The sequence below is a fragment of the Leptodactylus fuscus genome, chromosome 8 (genome assembly GCF_031893055.1).
Source record: "Leptodactylus fuscus isolate aLepFus1 chromosome 8, aLepFus1.hap2, whole genome shotgun sequence".
Taxonomy (NCBI): domain Eukaryota; kingdom Metazoa; phylum Chordata; class Amphibia; order Anura; family Leptodactylidae; genus Leptodactylus; species Leptodactylus fuscus.
Window position 1 is genome coordinate 3,429,270 of NC_134272.1, and position 12,380 is coordinate 3,441,649.

The 12,380-nt window shown below is 46.3% G+C and overlaps 1 protein-coding gene across 2 annotated transcripts in view; it reads right to left on the reverse strand.

Annotated features, from left to right (window-relative positions):
* Positions 1-12,380, reverse strand: part of BAIAP2L1 (BAR/IMD domain containing adaptor protein 2 like 1) — a 51,349-nt gene that overhangs the window by 28,199 nt on the left and 10,770 nt on the right. For both annotated transcript variants that reach the window (XM_075286005.1, XM_075286004.1), the window contains exons 2-3: positions 7,260-7,335; positions 656-742 (exon numbers count right to left, since the gene is read on the reverse strand). In XM_075286005.1, coding sequence (XP_075142106.1) covers positions 656-742; positions 7,260-7,335 — 163 coding nt within the window. The remainder of the gene's footprint in view (positions 1-655; positions 743-7,259; positions 7,336-12,380) is intronic.

Below are 12,380 nucleotides of genomic sequence, written 5' to 3' on the forward strand. Positions count from 1 at the left end.
TAACAGCACAATGTAAAGATGGCCTGTCATGGTGATCACTAGGTGTCCAGCCTCTCTTATACTCATGGACGTTACGCCCAGACGGATAGTTAAGGTTACCATACACCTTCATCGAGTGCTGGCATGACTGACCGTTATTACTCACAACTGACCCATAACACATGCATGCTCGGGTCAGCGTGTGGAAATGCAACTTTTTCAAACATTTTACCCTGCCCCCATGAAATCTGCGGTCGTGGCGAGTCATGAAATTCCTATAAATATTAGATTGGTGGATGATACCAAAATGGCAGGTTTCGGCTGTCAGTCTACCTTTACCCTGCAGCAGCCCAGACCGTGCCCCTTTCTCTACCCTCTACATACATATAACCTTGGATTGTATTTTGTCCCATCTGGTAAATATTCTGCTCCTTCACTGACCAAAAGAATCCAGCAAACAGAGAAGTACAGTCTCCTGGTGTTTGCACTGCTCTGTTTGCTCGCAGCCACACCTTGCACTAGAAGCGTTTGCCCTGTATGATCAGGTGCACGTCTATAAATTCTGCCAGGAATGACAGGGGTTATTTTATTCGGTCAACACCAGCCCTTTCTAGATGTTCGTGGACATCAGAGCACTAGATGTGTATGGGATGGGGCCCTTGAACATATGACTTACCGAGATCCTTGGAGACTGGAGACGCCCTGGCCATATCTCCCACTCTGGATACACCATCAAAATAAGCTCTTCCCGCTTGTACCATTGCTGCAAGGAAAGAATACACAGTTAGTAAAACGGGAGCTGAAATATCAATTGATGAAACTGTTCCAGTATAGAATCGAGTACTTAGAGTAATTGGATCCATAGCTGTACAATGGCCAGGACTGCAGAATCCTTCCATCATGATCAGGCAGTCGGCCATCAGTACAGCGGACCATGGGGATCCTCCTGAAGTGTGTGCAACCATTAGTGACAATGTACATACATAAAAGAGAAAAGCTGGCTGACCCCACAGATTTCATAGTATAAGTAGTTTAAGCCATGGCATAATGGCTGCTAGTGAAGGGGCCCCCACCAATCCACAGGATGAACCCACCAATGCTTGCACTAACAGTGGGAGGACTTGCACAATATGGCATGCAATTTGCTCCTCAATATATGTAAACTTGTTATCACGGCTGAGCTGCAATACCTGACACAGCCAAGAGAATAGAGGGGGCGCTGGAAATAAAGATTTTCACCTTCCTCTACGTGTATATAACGTTGTGACTTTATGATTTTGACGTCTCAAAAATCTGTATGAGCAATAAAAGGGATTTTTTTAGTTGGTGAGAACTGCTCTGGTCAGCAGTCATATAAACGAAGATCTACAGCGCCTGCACGTGAAGCATGAAGGAGAGGCGAGGACGGCACGCAAGCGAGCGCACAAAGCGGAACATCCCGGGTCTAGTCCAGAAGAGGTGCAAGCCCTGGATACAGGACATCTGAAATGGACAGGTATTATACTATGACAGACAATGGGGTTTGCTTACAGGGGGCGTCCAGTTTCAGACCAGTATTGAGATACCTGTGCTATTGTCTAGATGATGAAAAGTTGTACAATTTCCCAGTATACTTTCTGCATCAATTCCTCCTGGTTCCTTCTTACTGCCAGTGTACAAAAATCACAATTGTACAACTTTTCATTACACATGCAATGTCCATTTTTTGGACAACCCTTTTAAAGTTGCCCTGCAGCAGTCAAGAAGCCCCCGCACCCCTCACCCATCCTGGAGATCTTAATATGTGTGGCTCCTGTAACAGCGGGGACGATGGATCTTTAATGGATGTTCCTCAGGGGGTAAATGCTGAATATTTAGGGTTATCTAGTGCCCCTACTTGCATTACATAGTTAGATAGCTTAATGAGATCCACAACGGTGCAACGTCCCCTCAGTCACTATAGGCTGCCCCTGTATAGTCACACTATAGGGCTATACTGGGCATCGTATGGCAGAAACGACCCTCAAATCAAGGTCAAAGGAAACGCAATTCAAAATCTGGAGTGGAAATCTCTGCCCTATAGGAAATGCTGCCTTATGTATATATGTGTATATATTCTATATGTATATGATAGTTACATGAGCAGTCACCAGTGCAGGCGCCGCCGAGCTGACTATACGTATAGTAAATAAGCTAAGCCTTCACTTGGTTTGTGTTTCCAGGTTGCTCACAGATGCTACGGCCGACATTACTGGATATTTTTGTCAATTACGAAAATGAAGTAAATGAAGAAAAGAGAAATGTAAATCCCATCAATATTTGGTGTGACCTTTGCCCTTTGGAGGAGGAGTCCTGGAGGAGATGATCCGACCCCCACAGATATCGCCCTGATCTCATCATCATCCAGTCTGTCTGGGAGGACATGAAGAGACAGACGGATTGGACAAGCGACATCCACAGAAGATCTGGGCTTAGTTCTCTGAGATTGCAGCAGGAACAACCTCCCTGCCCAGCTCTGCCTAAAATTGTCTGCAAGTACCGAGAAGAAGGCAAAGGGCAAAGGTCACACCAAATATTAATGGGATTCACAGTTCTGTTTTCTTGTACTCCCCATTGACTATAAGTTTTGCACACCATACTGCATGTAGTACTGTATATCAACAAAACCCACTGATTTTAGTGGGGCCAGACAACCATCTTGTATGTATGGGGATATCCTGACTCTCCCATGAATGCAGGTATCAGTAGACAAGAAGGATCGGGCATGTTGGATTTTGATAGGCCCAATCTTTTCTTTTCAAAGTTGTCGAGCCGCAGCTGTCTCACCGGATGACACCATGGATGAAAACTAACTATGTCCGACATCCACCCAGCTCATATAGCAATGAGGGCAGTCACGTGTCTGGCATACATCCAGCTATGGAAAATATTTTTTGCCTTATTCATATGTCATGACATCCACCCGGGTGCAGCGAGCCGAGCGCTATTTACATACAGCCAAGCATGGCACACCGGGCACAATATGTAAAGTTACGGCACATGATGAGGTCTGCGGCAGGACTATCGCTTAAAGGGGTCAGCTGCTTATTTAAAGGGAGGCCTACTCTTAAGATATAATCAATTTCCGATCAGCAGGGTCCAACTCTCTGGACCTCACTGATCAGCCATTATCATAGGACCGTGTGTCAGGAGTGGCAGGGCTCACACGCCATCTTTTTCCCATAGCGGCTGGTACGAGCACTGCAATGGTGTCCCGTACATTTCAGCAGACATAAAGTAACAAATGTGCAGGATGTTTCCTTATATCCCTGCACCAGGAGGCGCAGGATGAACAATACATTAGGTCAAACACTTTGCATGATCCAGTCTAGAAAAAAGGGGTAAAAAAAAATAAAAAAAATCGACTTTTTTCAACCTCGTAAATCTGGTTAGGCCAGGCTGCATCTGGATCCTGGAAAGGAAATGTCTAGATCCTTGCAGTCACCTTGCCGGTACGTGAAGAGCTTCGGGACATTCAGTAAAATCCACCGATATTTCACAATGCTAAAAACCTAAAAATGTCGCATCACCCCAAAGGCCATAAATCTTAACAAATCAAGTGAACTCCTCCGGGCCCGGCAGACCGGCAGAGAGGATCTGGATATTTTAGAAAGTCCTGGCTTGTCGCCGCGTACACTTAATCTATGCGCAGCCTCGGTATTTGATACCGCACATCACATTTCACGCCGCCACCGATCTCACAGCGCAGGACGCCATCAATTATGTAGAACGGATTCATTTGGCTCTTCATGTTTTGCAAACAAGTTTTTGGTCTAAAAGGGGAATCTTCCAAGTCTCCTCCTGCCTTGTGTCAGCGCCATGTCTACTAAGACCGGCTACACACGAGATAGTCGCCATCCTACGCTCGTCTTTACTACATTTGGCCAAGAGGACATGCTGTTTGTACGGAGGGAGATAAGTGGCCGCCAGACATCTCTGCTGATGCTTATCTCAAAGACTGGACGAGTTGAAATCTAACCTGCTTGATGTTGGTTTCCTCGAGACGTTCGGACTGCCCCTGTCCCGTATATGACCGGCTTATGGCAGCTTACCATACACTGACAAGTGTCATCTGCTAAGTCTCGGCCTATTAATAGTCCGGTTAGCAGAAGATTATAATTTACAGACACGAGAAGACACAACATGAGCCGCGCGGCCTTCGCTTATGTTCACACTCTGGATCTGTCCACAAACCTAATAATCTTTATATATCTATATGAAGGTTTCTTACTATCTCATCACATTCTATACACAGAGACCCCCTTCTTAATAATAGTCTACCTTACACGGATAATTGGGGAATGTAACGTAAAGCGGTTGTCCTGTCGTTCGAATGTAAATCAGTATGGCGGACAAGAGTTGGCCCCTGCACTGATCAGCTGTATAGGGCCCACTACCGACGCCTATACTATACACAGCACAGATCACTCTGATCCCTGTATAATGGCTGGGCACCGGCACCCAATGTAGTCAATAGGGAGCGACCTGCAGTAACAGCGCCGGGCTGGCCATTATATAGGGCACAGAGTATAGTACAGGCATCGGAGGTAGCCACGTACAGCTGATCGGTGAGGGGCCGCCTATTAACCCTTCACCAATTAGATATTTATAGCCTATACTAAAGATGAGGATATCCTAAGAATAGGCCACAAAAAGCTAAATTCTGGAGCCCACGGGTTTCATTGGATCAGCTGACCACGTGATGTGCACGTGGTGATGCGCATGGGGTGAGGTGTACTGGGTGATGGGCACGGGGGTGAGTTGTGCATGGGGTGATGTGGACGGGGGTGAGGTGCACGGGGGTGTCCACACTTTGCTAATGTGGCAGTAAATATAATAGCACCGACGTCTCCGGCACTGGGGCATATATCAGAAAAGCTGACAGTGATGAATCCTATGTTGTTCCTCTGTTATTCCTCATGGAAATTTCTGAATAAATTGGGTGTTACCAGTTGGGGCGTACGGACACCTCCTATGCCAAGCAGAATGTAGCGTCAATTTCTTCATACATTTCTAGGAGGAATAAGAGCGGAACGGTTCCCTTCACAGTTATGAGAAGAGACGCTGCAGGATTCTGTTTTCTTGCTGAATCCTTGTGTCGGTAACGGTGACAGATCCTCTAAGTAGTTCAGGTAATTCTGTACCTGGCGCCGACATCTATGACTAGATCACATGTCACGGCTGACACGCCAACTCATCTACATATTGGATCATTTCAGTAATTACTGAGCACAGATTGCGATTGTCTTCCCCATTCTTCCCATTTCTATCGAGGGTGCGTGGACCGTGACCGGTGTCATGTAAGGCGACATTACAGTGCCCCTCCCCCCCTTACTCATGGAATGCAACTTAATATACAAAACTTTCAACAAAAAATTGTCACAATCTCCATTACTGCGCTGCCCTCACCACCTCCCAAAAAAGGGGTGTGGTTAATGTATGTTGTGGGCGGAGACACCAGAAGACTCATCAACATTGGTTTGTATATGTATATGAATGTATATGGTGAAGTCACCGCCATTCGTGAGATCTAAGGATTGGACATATTGAGATCCGACATGCCCCACCATTCACCATTCCCAATCATAAGGAATATGTAGATCCCTAAAATCAGTATACAGTCAGCCATTCCCACCATAGAGGTCCTTCTAATGTATAGTCAGCTTCAAGGAATTGTCCAGTATTAATATGTTACTATATCAGAGGACCCTCATCTCCTGCACCGAGTGATTCCTCAAGCTCTGGAGGACCCGTCCTGACCTGCATTACATAGACAACCCATTGATCTGAATGAGAACTGTGTAATGCTTGGTTTTTCCCTGTGGTGGCGCTGTAGGGAAATTAAACACTACCAGGGTTCTATAGACGACAGCTGATCGCTGGGGATCCCGGCAGGGGGATACTTTGTAATCAGCTTATGGCCAAAGAATCCCCCTAAAAAGTAGCCCTTTAATAGACGGCTTCCATACAGTCAGCGGCTTGTACGGTTTCCTCATATAGAAGTCACCCCAAAAGAGCCGCTACCGAAATGTTGTGTTACACGACAAGCTAAGACGGGGTTAAGGCCGAGACCATAAACAAAAATATGAAAAATAGAACGTTCCAGATACACAATATCATTCTGGACAGATATGCAAAGTATCGGAGGAAGCGCCTTAGTCACAGATCAGCACGGATCTAGGAATTAACTAATTCACGGAGGCTTAAAGGGGCGCCCTCACCTCTCCTTTAATTGTATCCCCCTTATAACCAGAAATGGACAGTAACACTTATTGGAGGATATTACACTGGAATATCTACATAGCCATGAATATATGATCTGTGAGGGGGCCTAGGACTGCAGTCCTGCCATGCTCAGCCCCATTGACTTAGAGTGTACCCCTGATTATAAATCAATAGTGAAGGTGAATGTAAGAAACTTTCCAATATACCTGTTTCCCTCTCCACTGATCAGGCTGAGTTACATAGAAGTCTATGGAGAGGGAGGAGGAGATGTGCACAAATAACTACATACTCTGCTACACTGTGAGCGCTGATCTGACACTGCTGTATCTTCAAGATAAGACTCTACAACTGAACAGAATGAGGCAATAAATCACTAACTAGCCTCCTCATCCCCTCTCCATAGACTTCTGTGTATGAGGACAGTCCAGAGGCAGATTCTATATAGATGAACAGTCTTGAATGAAGATAACAGAGCAGAGAAGACTGATAAGTGAAGAAGGGCACAGATTTACAAATTTCCTTATATCCACTTGTTTTATACTTGGAAGTTCACTTTATAAAAGCGGAGCTGTAGTACCTGGTATGGCCACAGCACGATGGATGTCGCTGTTCTTGATCCTGCCACGACTAGGCCACAGCACTGCTTGATCCTGATGACAGGTGAGGGTCTCGGGGGACTTAGTACCCTCACATGGATGGACACATTTTAGGATACACCATCAATGTTATGTCCTTGGAATAAATGTCACCCCCAGAGACCCTCGGGTGAGAACTAGCAGTAGCAGGCGGGGACCAGCGCGCCTCAGTTTCGACACCTGGCACATACGGCAATAGCTTCTCATTATATACATCCAATATCGTGCTGGAGATGTTCCCGGGCAGAAAACTCAAGTCATTGCAACGTCTCCAGCGATGCATTCAGCAGCTTCCAGGGTAATTGAGCGGATTCTGCCCTGCCAGCACATCGCCCCTGTAAATCAGCTTTCAGCATCCATAATCTGATTAGAAAACATTGATAGCCATAAAGGACGACTTACCAGACACCGCTTTTTCATAGTTTCTTCCCAAATTAACAAGGTTCCTCAGCCCGGGGTTGAACTGGTCCATAACATTCTGGAAGATGAAGGAGGAAACAGACGTGAGCTGAAGGAAGCTGAGAAATAATACAATAACGGATAACGCTCGCCTGCATTGTAAACCTGGAGGGGTTGTACGAGACTAGAAAAGGGTGTGGGGCTGAGGTGTAATGCCAGACACTGCCTATGGACAGGAGTGGCGCTGTTACTGGGGTAACATACAACTGCCTGACCGTCTAATAAGTATTGTGGCCTCCAACATCGAGACGGAGGGCGGAAAAAAATACAGGAGTACGTTGGATCCTCCTCGCAGGACTTTTCTCTCTGCTGATTTTAGGCAGAGGTGAACCTGGTCTTAGGAGAGTCCTGGCCCACACAGCAGATAGACAGCCTGCTCTACACATGGACACCAGCAGAGCTGTCAATCATCCTGTGATAAACGACGGGGCACCAGGAACCACCAGGCAGGTTTGTTGTCAGCAGCGGCCATGCACACAGCAGATAGACAGCCTGCTCTACTCACTGCCACCACCTGGCAGGTTTGTTGTCAGCAGTGGCCACGCACACAGCAGATAGACAGCCTGCTCTACTCACTGATACCACCTGGCAGGTTTGTTGTCAGCAGCAGCCATGCAGACAGCAGATAGACAGCCTGTTCTACTCACTGACACCACCTGGCAGGTTTGTTGTCAGCGGCGGCCATGCAGACAGCAGATAGACAGCCTGCTCTACTCACTGACACCACCTGGCAGGTTTGTTGTCAGCAGCGGTCATGCACACAGCAGATAGACAGCCTGCTCTACTCACTGCCACCACCTGGCAGGTTTGTTGTCAGCAGCAGCCATGCAGACAGCAGATAGACAGCCTGCTCTACTCACTGACACCACCTGGCAGGTTTGTTGTAAGTGGCGGCCATGCGACAGCAAACAACAAAACCCATAATGCTCATGACTAATAACTGGGGGATGGACGTGACGAGACGCGGCTTCGCACCCCCTCCAGACAGTCTCAGGAGCGTCCCCCGACCCCTGTAATACCCGACTTTAATCTATGTGTCTCCCCGGGGTCGCTCATGTTACACATTCAGCCTCGCTGAGCTCGGCCTATTAGCAAATGAAATTCCAAAAAACATAAACCAGATAGGTTGGACATGTCAAGAAAGCAGCAAAGTCCCACTGGAATTCGGGTGGGGTAGGTCCCAAGGAGATGTAGCTTTCAGACAGGAAATTATGGGTTAAAAGAGCGCCCTCCCCCCATTCAGGTTCTGACTCTACAGGCCACAGGAAAAGTGCGAGGGATTCACTAAAGATTCTGCACTTATTATATTTTATGATGGTGGGCAGGACAAGTTGGGGGGGGGGGAGGGACAAGTCTTTATAAATTCCCACAGGCCCCCACTCTAAATTTCAAGGGAAACCAAGTGCCGTTTCTTTTGCCCTTTGGAGGGTGAGTTGGACGTCTTTGAGCCTCCAGAGTCCACTTCACATAAAAATACTAAAATTCCTTTCTTTGCAGTTTATTACTTAATTAGTAGCTGATCCCGATGCGTGACATACCGGAGTCTCTGCCATATAGTACAACCTGCTCATGTAACGGTGCGGGCGGGGGTGACATTACTGTATTGTAGAAGCTTCACAACCTTTAACCAGGGCCGCAACCTTCAGGCCGAGGAGGTGAATATCTGCTAGTAATGTTTCTTACAAGTTTTCTGGGCAAACGTCATTGACTATCCTTAAGATCAGTGGCGGTCCAACAGCCAAGACTGCTGCAGATCAGCTGCTCTCAGGAGCCACAATGCAGAGCCGGAAGTAGATAGCTCTCTTGTATGTATCAGCTGCTGACGGGAGATGATCGGCCGGGGTCTGGGGTGTCGGACCCCCACTAAAGAGAAGTCATCAATATCATTTGCCTGGAGAACCTCTTTAACCCTATTTGCATCAATGTAGCTGCGTTGCAATACCAGACGCAACCCGTGGACGGGCGACAGGCTATTTTTAGACGACAGCCGCCATATTTGTCGCTACCTCTTTAAATACCAGTACGTCTATTTTCAGATACAATTACAGGAATTTCCAGTTCATGCCCAAATCTGTAAGACAGTGACATCGTCTTCATTGTGCACCCATCAGGGACCGGCTGCCTTCTCCTTAATGGCCATATTTAAAGGGGCAGACACAACGCACAAGATGTTTATGTCGGCCCGTCGCAGGTTTGTATATAGGGCAGACGGGGAGCGTAAAGTAAAGCCGCCCCTTTCACCCTGCTACATGCGGTACAATGCGGAGTCCGTCAGTGAGTCGCAGGAGCGCTGCTCAGTTTAGCGCCCATATTTCGACTGAAAACAGAAAGAAAAGAAAACACCGCGGGACAGGTGGCGGAACGGAACAGAGGAGAAACAGGGCCCGCATTTACTGGAAACACAAGGCGAGGCAGATCTAAAGGTTTGTTTTTGCCTTCGAGGGGTTGTCTAATAAAGTTTACATGTTCTTCTACTCTGAACAGTTACAGGCGCCTTTATATTGTGACATTATATACGCTCGTCCTTCTATTACTATTCTATGTCTTTCCTGGTGTAAATTTCAACTGTCTTCCTGTCCATTGGGTCACGTAACAAAGACCCTCCCTGAGGTCCTGCTGTCTCTGTATTGAGAAAGGGTCTCCATCTCCGGGCACGTCAGTCCCTTGAAGACTGCACAAGATGACAGTGGCTGGAGGACTCGTCCTGTCCTCCATTACACAGGCAACGACTAGACTTGAATGGACATGGTGTAATGCTCATTTCCCCCTGTGGAGGTGCTGTAGGGACAATGAGCACTTCCTGTCAGGACTCCATAGCTGATCACTGGAGGTCCCAGCATGCCTCAGGATCGTAACCACTGTCTACAGGCTGCCTAGGCCTCTGTATACTATATACTAAGCCTCTATATACTAGGACTTTCATTATGCAAAACCGCTTGCAGACCAAACAAGTCATGCAACTGCACCTGGATGGGACACGTTCCTGCTCCAACAGATGTAAACAGAATCTTTAACCCTTTCTGGAAATCTTTTAAACTGTTCCTGCTAAAAAAAACAAACAAACCCAAAAACTGGCCCTTGTCTGGAAGATTGTTTATTTAAGGAAGACTGGGGATCAGATATTATCAGACGTTACGGTGCTGTACTGTATGACCCTGGTAATCCGGGCTACGATGTAGAGGAAACATTAAAGCAAAACGTTGCAAAACTCCAAGAATTTTGCAGCAAAACTTCCCCTTAAACAAATAAACTGAATATTTTCGGAATGCAAATACGTGTAAGACTCGACATCGCGACTGTAACATATTTGCAAAATAGTAAAATAGGAGCTTTGAAACTTCCTCCTGTAAAGAATCCGGAGGTAAAATGAGACTCTTCTAGAGAGTCAAATAGAGAGTCATAGAGAGGAGGACGGAATCTCTAACAATAACATCCTAATATCATGTGTACCCCATGTGGAGTCAGCAGGCCAGAGCCACCACTCCGACTCCTCTATAAATGGCCGACGCCATGGTCGGACCGATACGCTAATAATCCAGCGCTCGATGTGCAGGACAGTAACTATGTAACAATCCAGATCTATCATCCACTAGACAAGATAATAATTCTATGATCGGATTATAAGTAATTCATCAGCATTTTATTTTGAAGCCGAAATCAGAAACTTTTGTTTCCAACTCGGATTCCAACCAAAATTGTTCCTGACCCCACAGCCCTGATGTTAGGCCGACGTTTGTTCTGTCTACGCTGAATTACAGTAAGCCCACTCCTCTCTGTACTCCCCTCCACTCAATGAAGCCCTTATATGTCTGGAGCGCCCGAGCCCTGTAGGGATGACGCAACCGCACCGCACACGCGCAACCACCCCGCCATACATACAGAAAAAACACACAACCTGATTGTCTGCATTATGTGAAGGCCCCAAGAAGCAGACAAGAATTTGGGCCAGTTATAAGATCTAGATCACACCCTGCAACAGCCAATAGTAACTGCTGATCCTTCTCACCTATATATACAGTATATACACTGTATATAATCTATATTATCGATCAGCCCACACTTTGCTGGTTGTGAAATCAATAGGAAGCAATAAAAAGTCTGAAAAAAAGATGAAAAAAATGACTCAATGTTTATAAACCAAGTCATAAAAAGAACCGAGAGAAACAGCGCCAAAGATATTCAACAGCTGTCGGAAAAGTGAGCGCAACGAAAACAGTCAGAGAAAGACCTGCAACATGGACTCCGCTCTCTCATATATCACACAGCTCAGCTTCTCTCCTATACTATATACCCCTATATATCACACAGCTCAGCTTCTCTCCTCTATCCTATACCCCTATATATCACACAGCTCAGCTTCTCTCCTATACTATATACCCCTATATATCACACAGCTCAGCTTCTCTCCTCTATCCTATACCCCTATATATCACACAGCTCAGCTTCTCTCCTATCATATAACCCTATATATCACACAGCTCAGCTTCTCTCCTCTATTATATACCCCTATATATCACACAGCTCAGCTTCTCTCCTCTATCCTATACCCCTATATATCACACAGCTCAGCTTCTCTCCTCTATTATATACCCCTATATATCACACAGCTCAGCTTCTCTCCTCTATCCTATACCCCTATATATCACACAGCTCAGCTTCTCTCCTCTATCCTATAACCCTATATATCACACAGCTCAGCTTCTCTCCTCTATTATATACCCCTATATATCACGCAGCTCAGCTTCTCTCCGCTATCCTATAACCCTATATATCACAGAGCTCAGCTTCTCTCCTCTATCCTATACCCCTATATATCACACAGCTCAGCTTCTCTCCTATCCTATACCCCTATATATCACACAGCTCAGCTTCTCTCCTCTATCCTATACCCCTATATATCACACAGCTCAGCTTCTCTCCTCTATCCTATACCCCTATATATCACAGAGCTCAGCTTCTCTCCTCTATCCTATACCCCTATATATCACACAGCTCAGCTTCTCTCCTCTATCCTATACCCCTATATATCACAGAGCTCAGCTTCTCTCCTCTATCCTATACCCC